Source organism: Pelodiscus sinensis, chromosome 6, assembly GCF_049634645.1.
Source record: "Pelodiscus sinensis isolate JC-2024 chromosome 6, ASM4963464v1, whole genome shotgun sequence".
NCBI lineage: Eukaryota > Metazoa > Chordata > Testudines > Trionychidae > Pelodiscus > Pelodiscus sinensis.
In genome coordinates, this window is record NC_134716.1 from 54,131,380 (window position 1) to 54,158,804 (window position 27,425).

Sequence of the window (27,425 nt, forward strand, 5' to 3'; positions counted from 1 at the left end):
CTGTCACTTGACAGTGATAGCAGGCATTCATACAGCACTGTTGTAGACAACATCACAAAATATTTGTGCACCAGATGACTGAAGATTTATATGTCCCTTTATGCTTCAACCAACATTCCAGTAGACATACATCCATACTTATGATGGGCTCTGCTTGATGATAAACCAAACAGTGTGGATAAGAACATATTCATCTGAATCCAATTCCACCAGCAGAAGGCTGGTTTTCCTGGTTGTTTGGGTACTATACTGTCTGCATCTGAGTTTTTCCTCTGTTTAAGACTTCCGAAAGCATGCACCACACCTCATCCCCCCTCTGACTTTGGAAGGAACTTCAGATTCTTAAACCTTGCGCTGAGTGCTGTAGCTATCCACACCGCCATGGACGCTCTTGTGCAAAACCACATGGCAGTGTGGACGCACTCTTGCGCAAGACCGTTTGCACAAGAACTCTTCTGCAAAGCAGTTCTTGCGCAAGAAGCCTGCAGTGTAGACGTAGCCTGAATGTTCAGTATAATCTGGAACATAAATTATACATTGCAATGCTGGCTACAAAACTTTTAGGTGACATTATAACTAAGAACCAAGCAGAATACTCTCCTATAAATGTAAACAAACTTGTGTGTCTAAGCAACTGGCTAAACCAGAAAAAAGACTGGGTAGATTTGCAGGCTCCAAAATTTACACATTGTTTAACTGCATTCAGAAACAAAACAAATTGCACTTTCACAATGAAGATTGACCTAATGCACTTGTAGGAGGTGAATTAAATACTATTTATCATTTTTACACTGAAACTATTAATTAAGATTCAGCACAGTACACTTTGTATTGTGTAGTAATTGAAAAATATATTTGAAAATATAGAAAACCATCAAAAATATTTAATACATTTAAATTGGTGTTCTACAATTAAAATTGTAATTAATTGCAATTTTTTAAACAAATAGTTTGAGTCAATCACAAGTTAACCGGATTCAATCAACAGCACCAATGAGTAGATTTTTAAAGCCATGACCAGATACTCATTGTCAGGGCTCGCCAAGTGGCAGCGAGCCCTGCTCACCAGCCACACGGTTTCACGTCTTTCTGCGCATGTGCAGATCGCTCTGCGCCGGCTCTTCCAGGTCGTAATCTACTCGCCACGGGCAAGTAGATTACATTATGTGTCGAGCCCTGCTCATTGTCAACAGAGATAGATAAAGTAAAGGCAGACAATGCATATGGCTGTTGTAAGGGAAACAATGCCGCTCTCCTTTCCTTATATTCCTCCTTCCTTGTCAGTTAATTCTCTCTCTCTCAGGGTTATGATCCATTGTCTATCACTTGCAAAGTGCAGCTGATAATTTCAAATTTACACATCTACGTGTAAAGTCAGCAGATTATCCACTGCTAGCTTTGCACATCATGCACTTTTGCAGGTTTAGCTCGAGACAGAAGTTGACATCTCTTTTGCTTTCACTCTTCTTCTCTCACGAAAGGTAAATTAGCTATTGCCACTAGGGATGTTAAATTGTGGGTAATAAGCTAATCGAGTAGTCAATAGAATTTCCATCAACTATTCAATCAGTCAATACAGCTCGGACTTTTGAATGTATTAAGAGCCACCAAGGTCTTCATACATTTAAAAAGCAGAGGCGCAGTGGGGGGAAATCAACTGATTTTTGGCTCACACTGGTCCCCGGCTATGCCTTTGGTTCTTTGACACCCCTCTCCCCAAGACCGGGGGGAGGGAAGGAAGCAAGCTTTCAAGCCAGCTCCCCCAAGCACCAGCTCCTGCTCCCCTCCTTACTGCCTCTCTCTGATAGAAGCAGCGAAGGAGGGAGAGGTGACTACTCGAGTCACTACTCGACTGCCCAGTATGCTTACTGGGTAGTTGACTAGTCACTTACACCCCTAGTTAACAATCAAAAGAAAGATCAGGGAGTCATTGTGGATAGTTCTCTGAAAACATCCACTCAATGTGCAGCAGTAGCAGTCAAAAAAGCAGAGTGTTAGGAATCATTAAGGGCCAGAATATCTTATTGCATCTATATAAATCCAGAGTATGCCCACATCTGGAATACTGCATGAAGATGTGGTCACCTCACCTCAGAAAAGGTACCTTGACACTTGACAAAATTCAGGAAAGGGCTACAAATGATTATGGGCATGTAACAGCTACCACATGAGGAGAGATTAATAAAGCTGAGATTTTTCAGCTTGGAAAAAGAGATCACTAAAGAGGAGAAGGGGGATAAATATGATAGAGGTCTATAAAATCATGGTTGAGAAAGTAAATAAGGAAAAATTATTTACTTGTTCTCATAACACGAGAACTAGGGATCACCAAATGAAATTAATAGGTACCAGATTTAAAACAAAAGGAAGTATTTTCTTCACACAATACACGTTCAGTCAATCCATAGAAATCTTGTTGGAAATACGATTGCAGGGTTATCTCGCTGGATAACCTTGCTGGTCCAGAATCCCTGGGACCTGACTGGAGAAGGGAATGCCCCTCCCATCATGGCCTGTCCTGACACTGGGCTTGAGCTCCAGCCTGCCCCTGCTGTTGCCCAAGCCCTGCCCCAGGACACTCTCAATGCCACTGGCCATGTTACTGCCAGGGCTAGAGTGCCACCATCAGAGCTGTGCAACCTGGACAAAGATCCACAGTCACTTGGCTCCGCAGCTGGGGCTGGAGCTCCATGGCCTGGGCTCCCTGGCTAATGCTGGAGCTCCCCAGTTCTGGAGCCAGAACAGGGCCGGAGCTCCGAGGCTACTGCCCGACTAGAGCTCCACAGCCACTGGGGCCATGGAGCTCCACTGGGATCAGAACTTCCCCCCACACACACACACAGCTCCCGGCTGAGTTGCTGGTGCCCCCTATGGCACTCCTGACCTGCCAAAAGACCTCACTGTTCCTGGGCTCTGTGGTTCATGCTGGGCCACAAATGTTGCCGAACCAGAGAGTACCAGTTAAGGGAAGTTCAATCTGAACATAAATTCATAAAGGCTAGGATGAGCAGGAATGGTGTCCCCTATGGGTGATAGAGTAGATCACTTGATTATCTATTCTTTTCATTCCCGCAAGGGCACCTGGCATTAGCCACTGTAGGAAGACAGGGTACAGGACTAGATGGACCTTTGGTGTGACAAATATGGCCATTCTTATCCCAATCACCAGGAGCAACAAAGACAGACGTACAAGAACTAAGTCTATTTCTCTCAGGGGCCATTCTACTTACTGGGAAAATAGAGCATTTTTCCAATACCTTGTATAAATATATCAAAACACACAATAATAAATACACATTTACGTAACAGATGACACGTTGCTACAGGTTAGGTCAAATTTCACAGAACTCATTTCTGTGAATATCAAAAAGGGAAGATAACAGACAAAAAAGTCCTGTTCTGAAATGTCTAAAAAAACTCTGAATTTCATATAGCCATCTTAACAAATGATATTCAAATTAATACACTGGTTCTTTAGTTCATACAATGTCCAAAATCCATTAAAAATACAACTTCAGAGAGTGATAAGCCAAAATCCTGAACTTCACAGATATATGGACAAATTTAGACCCTCTATTATTTTATCAGTTATTACAGCCACAAATTATTAGAATGCAACAAAATGCATAGTATTTCCTGCTAAGCGTGAAAGAGAAAAAACAGTAACATAGCCGAATTACAATTTAAGTCACTGGATAATCTAGAAAGGTACACAGTGTATCAAAGACCATGCTTATAGTATACTATTACTATAAATAAGTTGGAAAATGAAAGCAAGAGAAAAATGCACCTCTGCACTTAAACCTGTGCCCAAACTAAGGTGTTTTTAAAGGGCATACTGTTAGAAAAAGCTATTGTCCTCACAACAAAAGTTGTACTATCATCCCCTATTCTATCCTGCAGTGATTATTCCGATGGTCTGTATTACATGGTTTCTCTTCAGAAAATACGTTCGTTTGCTGTTCAAGCCATCTCGAAACAGATTCTGTGTCAGAATGCATACCTGTGTCACCACTGCTGAGCACAACATGCTTAAATTCTGAATACTGGTATCGCAACAGCAGCATAGGAAAACTCAATCGGATACAATAAGTTTCACACATACAGAATGGGAAGCAACTGTCTAGGAAGCAGTATGGCAGAAAAGGGATCTAGGGGTTATAGTGGACCACAAGCTGAATATGAGTCAGCAATGTGATACTGTTGCTAAAAAAGCAAACATGATTCTGGGATGCATTAACAGGTGTGTTGCGAGCAAGACACGGGAAATCATTCTTCCGCTCTACTCTGCGCTGATTAGGCCTCAGTTGGAGTACTGGTCCAGTTCTGGACACCGGATTTCAAGAAAGATGTGAAGAAATTGGAGAGGGTCCAGAGAAGAGCAATGAGAATGATTAAAGGTCTAGAGAACATGACCTACAAAGAAAGACTGAAAGAATTGGGTTTGTTTAGTTTAGAAAAGAGAAGATCGAGGGGGAACATGATAGCAGTTTTCAGGTATCTAAAAGGGCGTCACAAGGAGGAGGGAGAAAACCTGTTCATCTTTGCCTCTGAGGATAGAACAAGAAGCAACGGGCTTAAACTGCAGCAAGGGAGGTTTAGGTTGGACATTAGGAAAAAGTTCCTAATGCTCAAGGTAATCAAACACTGGAATAAACTGCCCAGGGAGGTTGTGGAATCTCCATCTCTGGAGATATTTAAGAGTAGGTTAGATAAATCTCTATCAGGGATTGTCTAGACAGTATTTGGTCCTGCCATAAGGGCAGGGACTGGACTTGATGACCTCTCGAGGTCCCTTCCAGCTCTAGTATTCTATGATATCTGAACACAAAGGCTACTGTACAAAACCAAACTATTGTGCCTAGCTGGATTTTAAAAACTAATACTCAGTAGGGTACAGAAGTCCAATAAAAGAACATTTAAATATTGCAATCTTTATAATGATCAATTCAACTATTACATACAAGTGCTTAAATATATAAATGTCTATTTTACATAAGTGTTTATTCTTCCCTTAGATTAAAAAGTTGTGAATGTAACAGAATCCGAAACAAGTGTTCACAAGCTTAGCAAAATACTGTACACAAAATAATTACTTCAATTGACAAGCTAGGCCAAATTCTTATTTGCTTTTTTTAAAATTTGTGATATATATCTAAATCTAACACTAAAGACTGGATAATTCTATAAGAAAAAAAACTCAAGAGATGGGATAGATAAGATTTTCTCTCTGCAAAACTATAAACATTGAGTAACAGGAAAAATGGTATATGTGCAAAGTAAACACATTGTGGACATTTAGTTTGCATGCACATCTTGAATCAAAGTGGAATAAGGAATACCAATCTTACCTAATCGTAGTTCTCCAAAATTACCACATCCAATTTTTTTCCCAACTCTGAAGTTAGGGCCAACCATTAACACTCCAGAGTTTGAAGAGCCAGTACCACGAGGATTGTGACCTGAACGCCCACTTGGCCGGGCCATTTTATCATCTGGTTTGTCCTTGTCTTTCTTTTTACCATCCATATCAAGTTTACGGTACTCCACTTTGAATTTTTTTTTAATCAAGACAAGCAAACTCAAACAGGGTAATGTGAGAATGGAACCATCCCTATTTAAGTACTCCAGCTGGTTATTCAGTCACTAAACTGTAGTTGGAAAGTAGTCAATGGCTGCATATTCATCCCATTCGCAAAATAATTTCCTTGGTAGTCTCTGAAGTAAAATATATACTCAGTATGTATCCTACCACCAGGATTTACAGAGGCTCTGTAAATGAAAAAGAAAATTAATCAGAGTACACATATTTTGAACAAGGTAACTTCCTACAGTATCATATGATTGAAGTATAATTACAGAATGTTCTGTATATCCCCTTGTTACAGAACAGTACCATAGTGATTAATTTTTGCCCTCCGATTCATACACACAGCTCCCACTGGAATGGCTCTTACTACATTTAAAAAGGCAGAGAGCAGCAGTCCAGGACTGCTCAGTCCCAACTCGTGCCAGGTCCCAAACTGCTGTGCCTTCCCTGCCGCACCACTGAGACAGTACTGGGGGAACTAGCTTTTAAGCTGGCTCCCCTAGCACCAGCTCCTCCTTTCTCCCCCTTGCTGCCTCTGGTTAGAGAGGCAGCAAGGGAGCAAGTAGTTGAGTAGTAACTCAACTACTCGATAAGCCTTACATCCCTAGTAAGAATGCATTAGGCCTTTGAAGAATTTCAATCTGGTTGGAAGAAAGAAGAGTAAAAACAATTGTATTAGAAGATAATATGCCAATATGGCTACTAGTTGTGCCCTGATCAGACCAGGTAGCACCACTAGCACAAAATGACTGGAGCCCTGAACCACAGGAATCAGAAAATGAGAGGAGGTGGGAGGACAGAAGGTGCTCCTTTTTTTGTTATAGGTATATTGACAAATACATTGGCATTATCTATATTACCAATTGCCAAAGGACCAAGAGGAATGCTCTACACACTAGCCTGATGGTCCTGAGTTCCAAGACTTTTAGATGTAGTCTGTCTAAGGATCATTTTGTTTTGGATGTGTCCATCACAAACATTCCAGACAACAAACGGCACTTCAATAGTGCTCCTGTACTGAGATTGTTAAGATATAGATACCGAGACAGTTCCCTGAGGATGCAAGATGAATTCACAAATGTCTTAATCAGACAAACAATTACCCCATTTATTAAAAAAATTAAAATGAAAGCAGTCTGTCTTGAGCTAAATATGACCCTGCTGTTGGATTCAATTTTGAGTCCTATAAATTACTGCATGTGCTTGACACAAACATGGATAGGGCACTGTTTAGGTGTGTCAGTTTCCTAATAAAATTTAGTTAGGATCAGCTAGTTGTCTAGGCATGGATAACTATAGATAACTTAATTCCCCAGGGGTTCCACTATGAGGGTACGTCTAGACTAAATGCCTCCGTCGACGGAGGCATGTAGATTAGCCAGATCGGCAGAGGGAAATGAAGCCGCGATTAAAATAATCGCGGCTTCATTTAAATTTAAATGGCTGCCCCGCTCTGCCGATCAGCTGTTTGTCGGCAGATCGGGGCAGTCTGGATGCGACGCGCCGACAAAGAAGCCTTTCTTGATCGGCACAGGTAAACCTGCCTTTTAACTTTATTAAGAGCTGGCTGATTTCCAGCTCACGCCCAGTCCCGCTACTGCCTGCCTCCCCTGTTCCCCGCAGACACAGTGCTGGGAGGAACCTCTATTAAGCCGGCTTCCTCCTGCACTGGCTCCTGTTCCTTTCCCCAACCCCCTGCCCGCTGCCTCTGATAGAGGCAGCAAGGGGGGGAAGCAAGTGCTCAAGAAGGGACTAGTCAACTATCCGATAAGCTTATGCTTATCGAATAGTTGACTACATCCCTACTACAAATATGAAAAGTTAAGCACTCAAACCTTAGGAAATGCCAGAATCAAGTTTAGCTGTGCCAATGTAACTCTGCCCCCCAATGTATATGATCGCATATGATGCTTTTTGCTCGACTCCTGCCTCAGTACACAGAATGAACCTACTTTGGGGATGAGTTTTGCTGTAAAGGAGTCTTGTTTGAGGGCCCACAACCTTATATGTTGCAGAAACTGGAAAGTACTGAATGAAGTAGGGATATAAGCAAGCAGTCAACTACCCAATAAGCCTAAGCTTACTGAGTATGCGAGTAGACTACTCGCTTCCTCCCATGTTGCTGCCTCTATCACAGGAACCATCAGGGGGGAGGGGGAAGAAGAGGGAGAGAAGAGAACAGGAACCAGTGTTATGGGAAGCTCTGGGTCCCACACCAACAGGGGCTGCTGCCTATGCACCTGGCTCCTACAACATGGTAGCTCCTAGACCAGCATGAGCCAGTACTGTGCGTCTTCCCTTATCGACCAATCTTGTAGCCGATGCAAATGGTATCAACTACATGATTAGTAAGTTATGCACCTCTTAACATCCTTAGAATGAAGCAGAGGATTGCACGAAGAAAAAAGGACAGCAATTCCATGATGCCCAGGAGAAATGCACTGTAATCCTGCTTATACCAGAGAGTTCATAGGCAAGTCACTTAAACAAATTTTTCATGGATAATCACTGAGAGTTCCATATTTTCTATGTGCTTCAGTTGAGACACTGGCATCTGATTTTTGGAAGTGCTGAGCACTCACAGCTGCAAAAAGTCACCAGGAACTACACTTCCAACGTATGAAGAGCTACATAATACTCAACACCTGAAAAATCATGTCCCAATGGTCTCAAATTGGCTACCCAAAATGAGTGGATTCTTTTGACCTGCATATGTTCCTCAGTTTCCCCATCTGTAAAATAGGGGTAATACCTCTTCCCCCCCACCCATCTCAAGAGGATTATTTAAAAAAATATTGATTTTTTTTATTATTCACAAATGGGGACACATTGAAGAATAAGGAAAAACAGAATATGGAATAGTTGCTTATTAAATGAACACCATTCACCCAATGCACTGAACGTGGTATGGTCCTGTGGACAAAACAGTACATCATGTAATCAAAAACTAGATCATAACACACATGCACCATAGGACTGAATTAAAAAAATAATACTGGCAACCTCTATTTTGGAATTTCCTGTCTTTTGAATGCCTGATTTTGCAACTTCAATAATTGTTTTAATGCAATTTTCAGGATACATTGTATATACATGAGTAAGTGTGGAACTATATATGCACACTTCCCTAACTGGAGTTCTACATCAGTGCCACAATTTCATGGTATCAAGTGCCAAGACAATGGGATGGAGGCTGGAAAGACAGGACAATGCTTTGCACACTGAGGGTTACAGAACGTAATACTTCAACTTCACAATTAATGACCATCTAAACTAAAGTATAATACTATAAGAATAGTATGGCCTTACCTCAAACTAAATTAAAGTCTTATTAAAAAGCTAATAATTACCGAATTACATATTTTAACTAACTTTCTAAACTAAAGTCAAAATATATTCAAGATAAGCTTCTAAGAATGCTACAATAACAGTCCTTTGTACAATAAAGGCTACTCAACATTACAATCAGGCAACTCTCTAAAACTTGAAACTGTAATCTTGGCTCCTAGGTAACGTTTACAAAAATGACATGGGCATTTTTGAAAGTGTGACCTTTAATCTTAGATCAGCTAATAAGGACTCTACCATACATGATACCAAATTAATCTATTTGGCAGATCTGAATGCATCTTCAGTGGTATGTTTTGTCAACATGATATTTAGTTAACATGTTTATCAAGCATTCACATAAGGGTTTTCAGTATATAACATGTGAAGCACACTTATGTTTGAGGGGTATACACTAATATTTAGGTACAGTATCCAATAAAGCTATGTTAATGTCAACATTGTCACTACAGTCAATGATGAATTTTGAAATGAGCAGAATTTTCATGAGATTATGCTATTTAAATATTTTAATGAATTTTTTCACAACTTTCATTCCAACAAACATATTGTGATACTGGCACATGAAGTACATTTGATCATCATGATACAGTTTCACCATATTTCAATTAGTACTAACCTACACTACAGCAAAATTTTCATAATAAAAGAGGGCTACTATAAGACTTCCCTCAAAGCACGATACTGTTAGGAATAAGCTGCTGTATATACACATAGAATATGCCTTACATATTATACATTAAGTAGTATATTTAAACAAGCCACACAGTATTTTACATACAATGAAAAGCAAGAGACACAAATTGCTTTATTACTTCCATAAAACAGGCTATCCACCAAACTTCTACCAATATTTGTTTTTTATTCCCTCCTCCCCCTCACATAATTTAACTAAATTCTAATTCTTTCAACTATTGATATATACTATAATCTTGTATAGGCCATAATTTTGTATACTATTTTAAATAGATTTTATTGCATCTTACACTAACGTGATGAAATTTGCTAATTAAATATTTTATGCCAAGAGTTAAGAAAAACACACAAGTCATTTTAATACATACCAGTGTGTTAGTGACATACTGCAATTCACCCCAGGTATTAACAGCATATCAACAAAACCAAAACAAATTAGAAGTTGACAGAAATAATGTGATTTCTATGCAAGGCTTAATATTGCCATCAGATATATTAGATCAAGGCCGCCTCTCCCTTGCCCATTTTGGGCTATTTTAGTATTAACTTTGTCAGAGGAGACAGCAGGAGAAAACCATTATGTTTCAGAAATCGTTGGAACATACAAGACAAACATTCTGATAATCTCAAAGGGGTAGTCTGTATCTGCAAAAGCAACAAGAAGTTCTCTAAGGTGCCATAGGACAACAGATTTATTTGCGCATAAGCTTTCCATGAGTTAAAACCTCAGATGCATCGCCGTCTGCACCACATACCGAAATGCTACAGGATCCATCTTCTTACAACTAACAGCTAAAATCCATAAGGAAACAGACAGGTAACTTTATGCTCAAAGGCAAATATATTGGTGAAAATCTGAATGCAATTTTACAACCTGATAAGTAGTTATATCAGCATATCTCTTACCAATTCACCATTCACAAAATTGTAAGAATGTTATGTTGAACTTAAAACAGCAAATACAATGCAAAATGACCCAAATTATTTCAAACTCATAGGCTATTTACTGAACAAAGTGATTATTAGATATTTTTCTAAAATTTAATGCAATTTTAAAGGTTATTGCAGTGAAATGTATGGCAATAAATTAAAATATAATAGATTAACTACTAGTAGTTTCAGTTTTCAAAAATGTATCCCAACTATTGGCAATTTACATGCTTTATGGATTTTAAACTTTGTTTGTTGATCCGACAAATGTAACCAATAATAAAATTCAATTCTATAGACAACTGCTGCTCCTTGCTCTTAAGAGTATTTATGTAAGCTAACACAATCAGTACCTTGACATTTCTACTGCAAAGACACAGGAGATTTTTAGTATTTAACAGTGACAGTATTACTGTTAAAAAGGAAGACACCCAACCCTTTAATCTGAGCTTCTTTCAGAGTCTTGAGTGTAATGCTGTACTTTACTTCAGATTAAATGGAAATTATATTATAGGAAATAGAATATTTGGGGTGTTTATTACCAAGAACCACCTATAGAACCAAATGTAGATCATGCCTCCCACACATACATAATGTGTTAACTATTAGAATTCACAACCACACTTACCCAAGAAAGCGGTACACTGTTCATGGCAGTGCCTTTTCTTCATCATAATGTTCATGTTTTAGGTGTAATAGCATTCTAAACAAACAAAGAAATACATATATAATATTGTCAGTGATTCATGCAGTTAAACATTTCTGATGCTTTACTCAAGATTGTATACAAATTAAAGATTTAGTACTGTTTTTCTAAATCCTAAAGTAGAAAGCAAGTTTCTATTAATATTAGGCGTGTGGGTGTGTCCCATATATGCCAGAATCCTTCTAAACAAAGGAAGTTATACTCTTCACCAATTAAGAATACCAACTAAAATGACAGATTAAAGGAAAAATAAAAGGATAATTCATACAAGCAAGATGATTATGCAAACAGGCAAGTGTCATAAATTACATTTGCTATTTTGTTTTGCTAGATTTGCTACATAATTCATCCCATTCTTCTTTTGCCATGGGAATTTCCCCATTAGGTTTTTTACCCTCTCGCTACATAAACATCAAGTTCATTCAAATAAAAACAAACAACCTGATTAACTGGTTTCTTGTTAATATCAAAAAAAGAAAGGCATTTAAATGAGAGGCAATTGCTTTGTTCACCGGCTCAGGAAAAGCATTCTGTTACTAGGGGGCAGTAAGAGGACAAAAAAAAGGGGGAGAGGGTCCTCAGCAGTGAAATGGAAAAGGCAGCGCAGTGACAGAGCCCTGAATATACACACAATGGCTGCATCTAGACTGGCAAGTTTTTCTGCAAAAGCACTTGCTTTTGTGGAAAAACTTGCCAGCTGTCTACACTGTATATGCTGCTCCCGTTGGGGCAAAAGCCCTCTTGTGCAAATGCCAGTGTAGACAACGCGTTATTGTTTTGCGCAAAAAAGCCCCGATCGCGAAAATGGCGATCAGGACTTTCTTGCGCAAAACCGCATCTAGATTGGCCCGGACACTTTTCCACAAAAAGTACTTTTCCAGAAAAGCATCCATGCCAATCTAGACACTCTTTTCCGCAAATGCTTTTAACGGAAAAACTTTTCCGTTAAAAGCATTTGTAGAAAATCATGCCAGTTTAGACGTAGCCAACAAGTTTAAGTTTGATCCCAATGAGAGGAGCCAAGAGAGATTCCAACAGATGGGTTATAGTCAGAATACTACACAAGGAAGATGGAACTGAATAGCTACCATTTGTATGAACTTGAGTTAGGGAGATGAATTGAACATCAAGGAGGCCAGTAATCAAGGAGGGAGAGCACAATAACCTATAACAAGGATGAGGAACCTTTTTTGGATTTGAGGCCACTAACCAACAGAAAAATCACACAAGTGATGGGGGCCACACAGAAATGAGAAGGAAAAAACCCTCCTCACCAACATGGCCCCAACTGAGGAGGAGGAAGACACTCCTCCCCATTCCCCTCCCACACCAGAGCCTAGGAGAGCCCAGCCTAAAAGATTTTGCATGCTCCAACCCCGCAGTAGGGCAGTGTGTTGGAGGGCGAGGGAGAGCTGACATGCCAGCATGGACTCCTGAATGTTGGGGTGGGAGCCCTGAACCTTGGGGGCCAGATCCAGGCAAGCCAGGAACCACATCCAGATGCTGGGCCTGAGGTTCACCGTCCCTGACCTATAAGACAAGTTCTAGCTATTTGCCATAAAGATAATATTCCCATGTTCCCAAATGTTAAAAGGGGAGAAACAGCAAATCTGGACACTGCATGGAAGGTGAGGCATGGCATGGGGCAGTGAAGACAGTAAGGCTTTATTTACACTGGCAATTGAGCGATAAAGCTTGTGATATTCACAGATGCTTAAATTCCCATCCCCCCATGACAAAAACTTTGCAGTAGTGAATACTAGATCATGTCTACACTACCAAGTTTAGTCACCAAAAAACCTCCTTTTGTTGCCACAAGCATGGTTTTTTCCCCACCATATTGAACTCCAGGATATTTCCCACAATGCCCAAGTAGCCACTCTGGCCAGCACTTTCAATCCCACTGCCTTGCAGCCAGGTATACGGGATTTTCCCCACCCCCACCTTGCAGCCAGGTATACAGCATTTCCCCCACCCCCACCAGCTTGCAAACCCTGGAAACATAAAATATCATTTCCTGCCGGTTGGCTCAGTGTGAAGTGTTCTCATGTGTGACCATGGCTGGCTTATCACTAAATGCTCTCCTGCTTAGACCACTATAGAGCTTTTAGATCTTACCAGTGTGTGGGAAGAGGAGTCTCTGCAGTGCCACCTGCAAGTGACCCATAAGAACAGGGACACATACAGGCACATCTCAATCCTTGTGTGAAAGAGGGTATAAGCGAGACACTGCAGCAAAGAACAAACAGTGCTGAATCCAAGAAATGCTGTATTTGTAAGAACTGATACAATCCTGGCGGGCAACCCCACCTCCACCACCAGGATTCCTGTGGATACTTCCAAGGACACTGAGTCAGCAAAAAGAGGATTTAACAGAGAACGAAATCATAGATGAAGAAGTAGAACTGAATGAGGATCTGGCCTCACAGTGTGGTCACCAGGTGTGGCAGGCAACCAGGAATTGTTCTCAAGTCTCAAGACGAATGGCTAGTCTCAGCAGCAGCTCGACATGGAGCAGAAAGCAGGGGATGAGATGCAGAGTAAGTGACTCTGGCTTGGGGAGTGCAGTGGTAGGTGTAGAGCATAGGAAAGTGAGAGGATGGCTGTGTTGCTTTAAACAGGGTGTTGATACATCCTGCAAAGAGATGACCTACAAACTTTGCCAAAGATCTTTATTAATTTCCTCTCACATGTTCTATGGCAGTGCAGCTGTGTTTTCTTCCCCATGGTAGGACACTCTCATCATTCTACAATCAATGGTGGAAGGACCAAAGCAGCACACAATTGGGCTGGATAAGATGCAGGCAGACAGCCACTAGACATCCAGAAGTTGAGCCCTGGTTTCCCTTCTTACCCTCATCAGAGAGATATCAGCAAGAATGAAACCTGCCTGTGGAGAGGTGCCATCATTAGAATGATTTTTATGCAAACTTGCTACACAAGCCATGACTATTTTCTTATGCCCCCATGCACACTCTTCATGCCCCCCCTTTCCACTTCCCCCAAACTCATCATGTTTACAATGCATGCAGAGATGTGTGTCTGTCTGTCAAGGGCCAGTGGGAAAGTAGCTGCATATGTTGAAAAAGGTGCTTGTAAGTGAAATGTTTCAATTTTAAGTAGGAATTTAACACAATCTCTTACGACATTCTATGCTGAAGATGAAACCTTGAGAACTCAGAACAGTCTCCCACTGACAGACTGCATTAACTAAAAAGTAGACCCAAGGAAAACAGGGTGGATCTTATGAGGGAGATTCTGAAGCATTTCGTAATTGAGATCCCAAAAAGGGAGGAGCAATAGCTGAGCAAAATACAGAGTAGGAAAGACAGCATTGTGCACATAATCAACTTCATGGAGGAGCAAACCGAGATGCTCAAGTATTTAATCAAGCTGCAGAGTGAGCAGACCCAGCCTCAACCTCCTCTGCAACACATACAGAATCCAGCAACCCATCCTCTACACCCACATATTCCTTTTTACTGTCTGGGGAGCCTCAGTTTCCTTTCAACTGCACTCCACTCCTCCCTATCAAAACTGTAACTATGACAGTTAGACTTACACACAGTTATGAGGCTTTATCCTAACCCAAACCCTTGTTTACCAGCAAACATGAATCCTGAGATGTAAGACTGCTGGGGCTCTTGTACATTTCAAAGGCTCAGGCACCCAGGGGCACTCCCTGCTGGGCTTCCACTTTTGAACTGTAGCAGGAGCCCAGAGTTCAAAGGCAGAGGCGCCCTTATCGACTATTTGATTAGTCGATGGAAATCTGATTGAGTATTCATTTAATCAATCTAAATTTAAAATCCCTAGTTAGAACACATAGTCAATCACAATTTTAATTAAAATGTAGTTTTAGAAAGCCATCTCAAAGCCATCTTAGAAGCACCGAGGACACAGTATCTCCAATTGTCAAAAAACCTCTCTTTGCCCAGGGACATCACTATAAAATGATAATATAAAAGCGTATTGGCACATCTTTCTATAAATGGTCTACTTCTTTTGCTTTCCAAGTCAGTCTCTCTCAAGATAATTTTTAAATGTTTTCATTTTCAAATCCAAAAAATTTCCATATAAATCCATAAAATGCAGAAGAAAAAAAATTCTATACATCTATTCACCTAACCATCACATGCCTCTAGAACACTGGATTCCATGATGCACTATAAGGATATTCTCTAGTTACGTTATTCTCTAGTACAGTGGTCACTAACCAGTAGATTGGGATCTATCGCTAGATCTTGGAGCCTCTGACAGGTGATCCTGACAGGTTTGACCAAGAAGCTATCAACTGCCAGCATGCCAGCTCTTCAGCTGCCCTCCGCCCACTGCTGCGCTTCTTCTGCCCTTTGTCTTGGAGCTGTCACCTCAGGAACCTCCTGCTTACCGGGCAGGGGAGGGAGAGGAGGATGCTTATGTCAGGTTTCCCCCTCTCTCACTCTGTGTCCTATCTCCAAGAGCAGAGAGGGGGCACAACAGGTCTTGGGATAGAGTATGCTGGCTGCTTTTGGGAGTAGAGCAGGGATGAGCTTGCCTTAGCCCCACTGCACCACCACCCAGGAACCACCTGAGGTAAGCAGGGCCCAGCTGGAGCCCACATCCCAAAACCCTGCCGCAGTCATGAACCCCCTCCTACATTCCAAGCCCTTCCCTTAGCCCCGAGCACCCCTGCATCCAAATGCCCTGCCGGAGCCTGCACCTAGAACTCTTTCCCGCATTCTAACTGCCTGCCCCAAGCTCAGCTTAGAGCCCCTCTCACACTCCAAATCCCTTAATTAAAGTCCAGAGCCTGCACCCTAACCCTCTGCCCCAGACTGGTGAAAGTGAGCAGGAGGTGGGGCCTCAGAGAAGGGGCACAAAGGAGGCGGGGCAAGGGTATTTGGGTGTGATGTAGATCTTGGACTGCACTTAAATTAAAAAAGTGATCTCGTGCTTAAAAAGGTTGGAGACCACTGCTCTAGTATGTTTTAGTGAAGAGATACAGCAGTGGTGGGCAGCCTGCGACCCATTGGGGTTTTATGTGTAGCCTGCAAGATGTTTTATTTACCACTACCCACACACAAGATTGCCAGACTCCACTGTTTTACATCTGCATAGGTTTTTCCTACTGGTATTACTTTGGGATGTGAGTGTGTAGTTGAGTACATGGTTAATCAATAAGCCTGGGCTCACTGGTTAATCCCTCAGTTACAAGCAGCTCCCCCACTTCCCTTTCTGATTCTTTATCAGAGGCAGCTACGGGGGGGGGGGGAGCCACTCCTTCCTCCTCTTCCCCCCCCCCCCCCCACCTCTGATACAAAGTCAGCGGAGGAGTGGGGGAGCTGGTTTAAATCCAAGCTCCCCGCGCATAGTCTGCCACTGTCATGCAACCGACTGGGAAAGGAGTCAACAGTCCTTTCATCCCCACTCCCCAGCTGTGGTATCAGCAGAGGCAGGCTGGGTACTGCCCCAGTCAGGCTACAATGGCCCCGAACTGGGATCCAGCTTAGTCCATTAACCAGCTAAATCTAACATTTAACTGGTAAGCTGACTAAAGAGGATTTTACTTCCAAAGTGAAACAGTCTGATTAATAGCACAAGTGGAAGAGGGGCAGGAGCATAAAGGAAACAATGTAACCTAGAAACAGAGGCATAAGGAACTACTACTAAAGCAAAATGCCACAGGAGCATCCGTTGATTCCAAGTCTATCTCTACATTCCTTTGCTGTCAGGAAATAGCTGTGAAACCCTCTACTAAGTGTGCTTTGTACCCTTCTAGTAACTAATCAACATAGAAGTGCTGACAGCTACTCTATGAGTTCAAATGACAGGAGTCTATGCTTTGGATCTAAATTGTGAAACCCCATTAAAGTCCAAAGATGGAGCCAAAACAACAAGATGGATTTTTCCCCCAATTAAATTTAAACTTAGGAAACTACACAAAGGCGGTGTCTACACTGGCAAGGTTTTTCCGGAAAATCATCTCATTTTCCAGGAACACTTGCCAGCTGTCTACACTGGCCGCTTGAATTTCTGGAAAAGCACTGACTTCCTACTGTAAGAAATCAGTGCTTCTTGCGGAAATACTATGCTGCTCCCATTCGGGCAAAAGTCTTTTTCCAAAAGACTTTTGCCCGAAAGAGCCAGTGTAGACAGCACAGTAGTGTTTTCCACAAAAAAGCCCCGATCGCAAAAATGGCGATCGGGGCTTTTTTGCGGAAAAGCGCATCTAGATTGGCCACGGACGCTTTTCCGCAAAAAGTGCTTTTCCAGAAAAGCGTCCTGCCAATCTAGACACGCTTTTCCAAAAATGCTTTTAACGGAAAACTTTTCCGTTAAAAGCATTTTCGGAAAATCATGCCAGTGTAGATGTAGCCTAAAAGTCTACAATAAACTACATTAAAAATTAAGGGTTTAAAAGTCAACCATCAAAAGTTTGAGACTGCCAGAATCAAGATAAATCTGAAAACAGCATTGTATGCTCTTTTCTTGGTCTTGATTACTTCCTTTTCAATTTGCTTAGTTAAGAGGTAAAAAGATGTTTTCCTCTGGCAGAGGAAAAGTCTGAAAGCTCTGAAAAGTCAGTCTACAAGTTGAAATTTCAGTTGTGCTATTTCTGCATCAGCACAGGTAAACCAATTCTACTAGATAAATTGTGCCCTCTCTTACACCTTGTTCAACCCAGCTGACTTAATGGGGTTGTAGACAGGGCCGGCTTAAGGAAGTGCGGGGCCCAATTCGAACCGTTTTGGCAGGGCCCCCCGCCCCCTCCCAGGATTTTTTGTTGAGCAGAGGGGGGGAAAAAAAGCCACAACCATACGCAAATATCACATCAAGTAGATCTGATCAAAATGTATATCTAAATAATTGAACATTTTCAAAAAAATGCCATCCTTTATTATGCAAAATTTTACACAAAATTAAATCAGTTGCCTTAAGTGTAGGTCAAATATTTTCAATTGCAAACTATCCAATTTTTTCAATAAAAAGTTTAAAGTTTGATTTTTAAAAAATTACCAGAGAGCGTTGCAGTTCTGTTACATTGGTTTACTTTTTAAATAGCAAAAATGGAGTGTTTGTTAAGAAAATGTCAGTTCTGTGGTCAAATTTCAGTCCTTAGTGATTTCAGCACCAATGATTTCACTAGGTAATATGGTACCTTACCACCATTGCCTCCTTTGCACTGCCCTTCAACACACTGCCTGCATGTTGAGTCCAAGGTCAGTCTACACAAGATTTTATCAATGATTTTTGCTCAAGCGATCACTGAGACAAGACAAGGACTCGATTCTAGTCAGCTCTGCCTTTAAACACTGGATTTAAAGTGTCAGATATAATTGAGGACTCCCAAATAGACTCTACACCACCAGAAATTATACCTGTTTCCATCTTCTGTGACTTTCAGTTAGATGTAACACTACCCTCTGCTTAGTGTTCAAGTTATGGTAGACCCTAAGCCAGGTCATATTAAGTTCAGGTCTTTTAATCCTACAATATGGATAACAACATTGCATTCTCCCAGCTCCAAGTCTTAAGTGAATTTCAACCCAAAACTGATCACCTTGAGACAGCAAGTGTGTCTACTGATCGCTGTGGCAAAGTAAGTTGTCTATATAAATAAGGTCTGCTCATGAAGCCTTTTCCTACAGTTGATTAACAGATGGCAGTAGATAGCTCATTCAGACCACTGGCTGATAATAGTTAGTCACCCTTACCAGTCATTAACCATAGTCATGGACTCACCCTACTCTCCACTGTCTCTATGATTCTCTGATGACCTGTGACAAAAAAGGAGGGTGGAAAGGGAAACTGAAGGGAGAGACCTCTCTAAATTCACCAAAGAGCAATATTGCCAACCCCAAAAAAATCACAAGGAATGCCTACACAAAGTTATGAGAATGGTCTACAAATCATAAGATTTTTTAAAAATAAAACATGTTGGATTTTTATTGGTCTTTTGTTTCTTGAGTATTTAGGGTTCATGTTTCAAAGTTTTCCTCCTTAGCTGTAAGGCCCAGAAGTATAGAGAACTTTTTTTTAAATGAAAGCTGAGATTCCTACATAATCAACTGACTCCAGGCCTTTAGAAAAACACCAAATGTTTTGAAACTCATGGTAAAACAATAGCGGAATTCTTGTGAGCCCATCCTAGACCACAGTATAAATTTAAAAAAAAGAAACTATCTTCTCCACTAACCATCCTAATCAAATACTGCAAATGGTGAACTGAATTCAACAGCTCCTGATATGAACAGGTATCAACCTAGTTTTTCATATTTGAGATGGGTTACCAGGAATCATACATGACGATAGGAAATCTTTCCACTCTCAAGTCAGCATATTCACAAAGCACCTATAATTTTGATCCATGCATTTATTGGCTAGTGAAAGAGAAAGGAGGGGGGAATTAGTGTAGATAGATGTTCAAATTTTTTTAAAAAAAAAAAAGCCTGAAGGAATTAAGACTGGGCTCCTACATCTCACGTTCAGAACTGACTAGGACACTTATAACCAGATTTTCAGAGGTGTGAAAAGATCAGATAGATATCTTTGAAGATCTGAGTTGGCAACTGTCTCTTTAGGAGCTTAATTACCTTTGAAAATCTGAGCTTAGATTTCCAAGTCCAATTTTCAAAAATGACTTTAGTCATTCAAGTGCTTTTGAAAATTTTAACTGGGGGCCTAAAGAGACAAAAATAGACAAAAGGCAGGAGATATGGTATTCCTTTTAAAAACGTGTGACATCTATTTTTAACTAAATTTTATATTATTTTTCTCCCAAGGGCAACTGACCCCTCCGGCGCCCTCACTATGCCACTGCCCTCCCCTCCCCCCCAGATCTATCATCTTATGCATGTACAAGAACTGTGAGAGCTGTCCCATGAATCTGCAGTTAGAGTCTGAGACACCACCCAAAAGCAGGCGCCACAATGCTGCCACATTCACCTCCAAAGAGGAGGCTTCCCAAAGCAGGCCCTTCTTGCAGACCCCAAGGCATCCACAGGTCCAGTCTCCTTTCAATGGGTCCACTTCCCAGGGCTCATTGATCTTGGATCTGGCTTCCATCCCCTCTTCAATCCCAATCAGAACTACTGTGCCCTCCTAACTTAGGAAAAGAATAAATAGCCGCAGCAGCAGCGGGCAAAGCCTCAGAGGTGAGGGACCCCGCCACGGCTGCGGCTTCAGTCTGGGTGCCTGTGGTCTGCTGGGGACGGCCCCCAGCAGACCACAGGCATCCGGACTGAAGCCGCAGCCGCGGGGGGGTCCCGCGCCTCTGAGGCTTTGCCAGAGCAAAGCCTCAGAGGCGCGGGGAACCACCGCTGCTGCCGCTTCAGTCAAAGCGGCAGCAGCGGCGGTTCCCCGCGCCTCTGAGGCTTTGCTCTGGCAAAGCCTCAGAGGCGCGGGACCCCCCCGCGGCTGCGGCTTCAGTCAGGGTGCCTGTGGTCTGCTGGGGACCGTCCCCAGCAGACCACAGGCACCCAGACTGGAGCGGCAGCAGCGGAGGTTCCCCGCGCCTCTGAGGCTTTGCTCTGGCAAAGCCTCAGAGGCGCGGGACCCCCCCGCGGCTGCGGCTTCAGTCCGGGTGCCTGTGGTCTGCTGGGGACCGTCCCCAGCAGACCACAGGCACCGGGTCTCAAGGGGCAGCAGCAGCGGTTCCCGCGCTTCTGAGGCTTTGCTCTGGCAAAGCCTCAGAAGCGCGGGAACCCGCCCGGTGCCCCTGGTCTGCTGGAGACGGTCTCCAGCAGACCAGGGGCACCGGAGCAGCTTACAAACGGGGCTCTCTCGCCCCGACTTTCGGGGCGAGAATGCTCCGTTCGTAAGTGCGGATCCGACGTAAGTCGGAACAGCGTAAGTCGGGGACTGCCTGTATTTGTAACTGAGGTTCTACTGTCCCTTGTATTAAAAATGACTACTTTTGGCGACTGGCAACTATGCTACAACTTACCAATTTCTTGTATAATAAATTGTTATGGTCTCATGATATACTATATATATATATATATATATATATATATACACATACTGTAAGCACATGCATACAGTAGCTTCCTTTGTTAAAATATCTGGTAAAGGAACAAGTTAGCCAAAAAAGTGCAATTATAGTGAAGACCTGTTAAAAAAATGTATTTCAATACACAAAGCTAAAATACAGTTCAACTGAATAGATAAAAAAAGTTAGGTAAATTAATAGATTTTATGTATATCAAAATTCTTCAATACTTGGTAAACTGTTCTGTGTAAACTAGTTACCAATTTATTTTTCTGATACTAACGTGGTATAAAGCATTTTGAGCTTTTGTAACAAACAAGAACTAAGATTGATAACAATTCTGCAACACAGACTTGTGTTTCCATTTTCCATATGAGGAAACAGAAGCACTGAAGCTGCTCAGACCAAAGTGGAACCCAGATATCTGCTTACAAGCTCTGTGCTTTAAACCACAAGTCCATCTTTCCAGCCTACTTTCAAACTACCCTATTTCTACACAATTAGGTTTTAATAGAGCCATTCATTTTAACTGAAGAAAAAAATATGAATAGATGTTTATTTCAGCTAGCAATCCATTCACACACATGCTACAAAAATAAACATGGCAATTAGCTGAATATTTGCCTCATTTTTTCACATTTAATAATACGGGGAAAGCCAAATGCATACATCTCTAGAAGCACAAGTAAATCAATACCAAAATGTGAAAATTACACAAATCTTCACCTTACAGTGAATGAATTATAGACTATAGTTGTTGCACCTCCCCCTTTTTCTTGCTCATGTAGTATACATTTATGGCTTACCCACAATGTAACTATGAACATGCACAGAGGAGTACGAGATCTTTCTAAAAGGGTTTTTTTTTTTTTTAAAGAACTGCACCTACGTGGCGCTTTCACTTTCAAAATACCCTTTTTCGAAAGACAGCTGTGATGCAACTATGCAAATGAAGCTCAGGATATTTAAATCCCCGCTTCATTTGCACTTTCAATTTGCCTAAATTTACATCCCTCTTTTGACAGAGGGATGTAATTTAGACTTACCCCCAGATTCATTGATAAGTTTAAGTTCCCTCATGTTAACTTTTTCTTTTTTACATGGTTTGTGGTTGCTCTTATAGCTGCAATATTGGTTTTGTATCCAATTTCAAAACAACAGTGTAAAAATAAAAATCAAAGTTATGTGATTTTTAAAAAGTGGGGGAATGAACTACACTAAACTAGAACTTTTTTTAACCTATGTGTACTAATGCAAGTTCTCTCAATATGCACCCAAGTTCACTGTAAGCTGAGCGGCCATGCAAATGCTTATTAAGCTCCATGCGGTAGCTCAGTGCTGTAGTGGGGAAGACGAGCCTCTGTCCACAAGACACAGTGCCATACTGCAGCCAAGAGCGAAGCATCTCTTCCCCAGTCCCAGCACAGACCTGCCACAAGTGAGGAAGAAGTGTCCCTCCTCCAGCCCCCAACCAGCCCAGCACAGATATGCCAGTGCCATGGAGTGGTACCCCTCTCCCGCAGCTATACCCCATTGGAGCTGCTTAGGTTATGGAAAAGTGTTCCTTACCTGGGTCAGAGCTGCTGCCGTGAGTGTTGGGGGTAGTTCTCTCTACCCAAGACAGCATGCACCCACTCCAAATGCCTCATCTGCAGCCCCCAGTCTATAGGCTGCACCCCCATCTGGAGCACTCACTATGCTCCCCCACATCCCAACCCTGAGCCCCTTTCTGTACCCCAGAACATCATCCCCTCACATTGCAACCCTTTGTCCCTCCCCATCACACACCACGCATGTGTGGAACGAGTTCTGTGACATGCACCAATATAGAGGCTGTGCATCACACATCTCCATATTGGTGCATATAACAAAATTCACTCTGCACACAGACAAATTCTTAAGTGAGTTTCAGTGTTTCCTCTAGTGTTCAGTGTTTGGGTATACTGGCAAAATTAGAGCCTATTAAGCCTATTACTCACGCAAAAAGTTATTATGGGACAACCAAATAGTGAAACAATCACGAGACAAATTAGTATAGTAACAAGGAGATAATTGGACTGACAAGTAAGGATGTAAAATTTCGATTTGGCAAATTGCATCGACTAGTCAATTAGCATCGACTATTCGATTAATTGATAAGGGCGTCTCCACCCTGGGGTTGCTACTATGCTTTAAAGGCAAAAGCACCATGTGGAGCACAGGGCCAGGGGGACTCAAGCAGTCTCTCACTGCCCCTTGCTCCCTACGGCTTTTCAAAGCACCGCATGGAGACTGGGGTCAGCTGGGGACTCTGAGTTCCCAGCTGACTCTGGGTTCCATGCAGCGCTGCTGCTTTGAAACGCTGCAGGGAGCCTGGCATCAAGCTCCACATAGCATTTGAAAGCAACAGTGCCACGTGGAGCCTAGGATCTGGACCCAAGCGCCACTTGGCACTACTGCTTTGAAAAACCCACTTCTCTCCCTCCCCCGCTTGCTGCCTCTTTATGATAGGCGCAGCAAGGAGGAGAGGGAGGGGAGAGGAGAGAAGCAACCAGTCAATAAACATTTGATTGTCGACTAGTCATTCACATCCCTACTGGCAAGAGGGCCTTTTTCAAATGTTAGTACATTTGTTTTGTGAAAAGTGTTAAGTTATCGAAGACATGACCTGTAATTCTTCAGGATCAGGCAGGTCAAGTAGAAACTTGAGTGCCCGTGAGCGTTTTCATATTGGTCCATCTCTAAAAACACCGACTCCCTCAGACAAGTATCTTTAAACACAGAATTTAGAAAGCATTGAAACGGTACATGAGATTGGATAATTTAAGAATCAGAAAGCATCAGAATATGTCCAGATTGGGTCATTTTTTAAATGGTCACTTCGAAATAAGAGGCTGTTCTTTTTAAAATTGGGGAAGTTAAAAAATAAAGTTGACAGAATTCCTGTTTATTAAACGAAGGGGAATTTTTTTCCCCCAACAAACACTTAGTTCACTTGGACTTACTTGCTTTACTGTACCTTCAGCAACCTAATACAATGTACTTCACACAATTTTACAGACAATATTTAATGTCCCACAAAAACAGATTATTTCTTAGACAGAATTAGTTATCAATAGTACTGCAATTAATGGTTAAAATCACAAAAGGAAAAGTCAGTGACTAATAGCAATAACAAACAGAACGGCGTTAGAGAATTCAGAATTACTTGTGCAGCACAAAGAGTAAACAACAGCACAACAGAAAGTGATGAGGTCCGACCACCACATCACTTTATCACACCAGGCGGGGAAGGTTTTCACAAAACGGAGGGCAGTGTCAAGAACAGCAATATACTCTCTCCAGAGCTTTAAATGTGCTCTGCTGACCTGTGTTCCATAGAGGAGATTAGATGTTCGTTTCCCACCTGGCTCGGAATTGGGCGAGTCAAGCTGGGAGCCCCCACACATACACACGTCTCTTCCAGGAGAACAAATGTGTCCACCAGACGAGCGAGCGCGCACACAAAAACACAGCGCAACCACACGCTGGGGGTGACCGTTGAGTCACCACCAGGCGGCCGTGCCCAGCTCCCTCCCACCCAAACCCACAGCCAACCCCCCAGCGCCCTGCCCGCATTCGCACGCCCCCCCAGCCGCTCTCCAACCGGCCTCAGCTACCTCCTCGTCCGCAGCCTGCACCCGCCCCACCGAGGCGCTGCCCACGCCGAACTTGTTTCCAAGCAAGCGCCTCACGTCACAGACAGCGGGCGAGTCCCCGGACCGCGGACCCCGGCTCAGCTCGCTGCCCAGCCCTCACAGGGCAAGCGACCCCGCGGCCATGGCCCGTCCCGCAGCTGGAGAAGGGGGCGCGGCGCCGGCCGAGATGCGGACCCGCAGCACAGGGCGCTTACCTCCCGGGTACCTGGGGCAAGCGAAGCTGCCGCTGCAGCGGGCGGGGAGGAGGCGGCGGCTCCGCAGGCGCCGCTCCCAGTGGCGAGGGCTCGCTGGAGCTGTCCGGACGGCGGCGAATGGCCCCAGCGCTCTGACCCCTCCGGCTCCTGCCCAGCCGCCCTCCCAGCCTGAGGCGCCAGCGGCAAAATGGGGTCAGAGCCGGGGGAGGGCGCAGCCCGAGGGGTTCCGAGTCAGAGGGAAACGGCGGCGGAAACCGCCCCGGCGGTAGCGGCAGCGACACACAGCGCACGCCCCTTCCCGCCCCGCCACAGGAGGCGGGGCCCGCCGAGAGGGAAGAAGCGGGGGGGGGGGGGGGTACGGACTGTACACCAGGAACTAGCCGAAGGAAAACCGGGGGCGGGAGAAGGGAAGGAAAAGGGCGGGGCACATGAGCCCACTCTGGCAGGTGGGCGGAGACTAAATGACACGAGGAGAGAGGAGAAGCGTGATTGGACAACACAGGGAACGAGGCGGGGATGAAGCCTAGCGACGATGTCGGGAGCCGCCTCCTCAGACGCTCCTTTCCACTAGAGAGCGACAGGCCTCTCCGCCAATCAGAATCGAGGAAACGTGACGTTTAAATGTGGAGCCTGGTGGGACTGGCAATAAGCGGCATTGTGTGGCTCCTCGCGCCCTTGTAGTTTCAACAGTTACGCTACATCGCGGGCTCTGCCCCTGCGCAGGGTGCCCTGCCCTTTCCGGGACAGCCCGCGCCCACCGCCAAAAGCATTGCCCTCCCGACTTGCGGCATGTTGATTCCCGCTAAGCCAACCTTCCGGTCTCGTGTAGCCCCGGCCCGGCTCTGTATGGCACGCGGCAAAACAAAGCCCCAGTCCTGGTTGGAGCCGCTTGGCTCTTTTATAAACGCTGCTCTAGAGCTCACATGTATAAGCGAAAGATTTTCTCTCTTGGCCCTTTTCTTGTCCCATCCCACCCCTCCCTTCCCCCTGTGGGAGGATAAAGCTTTCAGAAGATGAACAATATTTTCTATACCTTGACTTCATGATTTTAGAGAAAGGAAGGAGAAATCAAACCCCTTGCATCTGTGCCCCTCACCTAAAGATGGAAAGTTTCGTAATTCTTTTGAGTGGCTGGGTATCTATTGATCTTTATACAACTGAGTTAGGAAGCACAGGAAGGATGAGATAGAAGATGTAAATGGGATAGAGGCAGCAGTCGCATCTTACTGCTCACACAAAGCCATAACGTAGTGAAACGCATCAGCTTCCCATCAGCACCCTTAAACCTTCAGAACTACAGTAGAAGTGTTCAAATGTGAGGGTATAGAAAGAGCTGGAGCTTGGTGTATTACTTTGGCCAAAATTGTCAGAATAGGGTTACCAGATGGCTTCAAAAAAAATACAGGACACACTTGATCTCAGATGGGGGGAACCATCCAAGAGGGGAGCGGGACTGGTTGGAGGGACTGGGGCTGGCTGGGGGAGATCGGGGTGGGGGTGAACAGCCAGTGGGGAGAAGCAGGGCTGGCCAGGAGGGGAGTGGGGGGAGCAGAGCTGGCCGGGGGGGAGGGAGCAGGGTCAGAGAATTGGCCAGTGGGAAGGGGTCAGAGAATTGGCCAGTGGGAAGCGGGGCTGACCCTGGCGCACACGGATCCTGAGGAGCTGCCCGTCCTGCACATGGTCCCAGTGGGGTGCACGGGCAAGTCCAACCCCACAGATTCCATCCCGCCCTGGCCCCGCCCCCTCCTCCTCTCTACTGCATAGTTGCATACTGTCTGGCTGGTAGACACACTCAGACAGCATGAGCATGTCTACCAGCCAGGCAGTACTCAACTACATACTGATACTCATAATCAGGGCTCGACAATAATGCAATCTACTCACTCGTGGTGAGTAGATTGCAACCCGGAAGAGCCGGGTTTGGGCGATCTGCGCATGCGTTATATGTCTGGTATTTTCTCAATTTGTTTCCCAGACAGAAAGCTCAAATACCAGACTGTCTGGTTCAAATCCCTATTCTGGCAACCCTATGTCAGAATAGTCCTGTCACTGTCCAACATTAAACATGGTCCATGGTTCAGTATACAGAGAGCTCAGCCTGCTCAGTGCAATGGCAAGACACCCCATTCAAATCCTAATCTTCTAATAAAGATAAGGAAAAAGGAAAAACAGTATTTGAAATTTAGAGTAAAATTAAAGCCTTATTGAATATCCCTTATAGCTCTTTTTAGCTGGAAAAAGTTTTTCCAACAGACTCTACCCACTTGGTGCAACAGACTGTCTGATAGTAATAACTGTCATGAGGAAAGTG

General features: G+C 43.5%; 1 protein-coding gene across 9 annotated transcripts in view; it reads right to left on the minus strand.

Moving 5' to 3' along the window:
• Nucleotides 1-25,487, minus strand: part of CSNK1G3 (casein kinase 1 gamma 3) — a 146,421-nt gene extending 120,934 nt beyond the window's left edge. For 3 of the 9 annotated variants that reach the window (XR_003090671.2, XM_006130106.4, XM_006130102.4), the window contains exons 1-3: nucleotides 25,115-25,485; nucleotides 11,193-11,267; nucleotides 5,352-5,772 (exon numbers count right to left, since the gene is read on the minus strand). Coding sequence is in view for 8 of the 9 variants with exons in the window: in XM_006130106.4 (XP_006130168.1) it covers nucleotides 5,352-5,529 (178 nt within the window). In the remaining variant the exon portion in view is untranslated. Of the gene's footprint in view, nucleotides 1-5,351; nucleotides 5,773-11,192; nucleotides 11,268-25,114 lie in introns of all 9 variants that reach the window. The other 6 variants (XM_006130107.4, XM_006130104.4, XM_006130108.4 and 3 more) reach the window with 5 other exon arrangements.
• Between the last annotated feature and the right edge of the window lie 1,938 nt (nucleotides 25,488-27,425).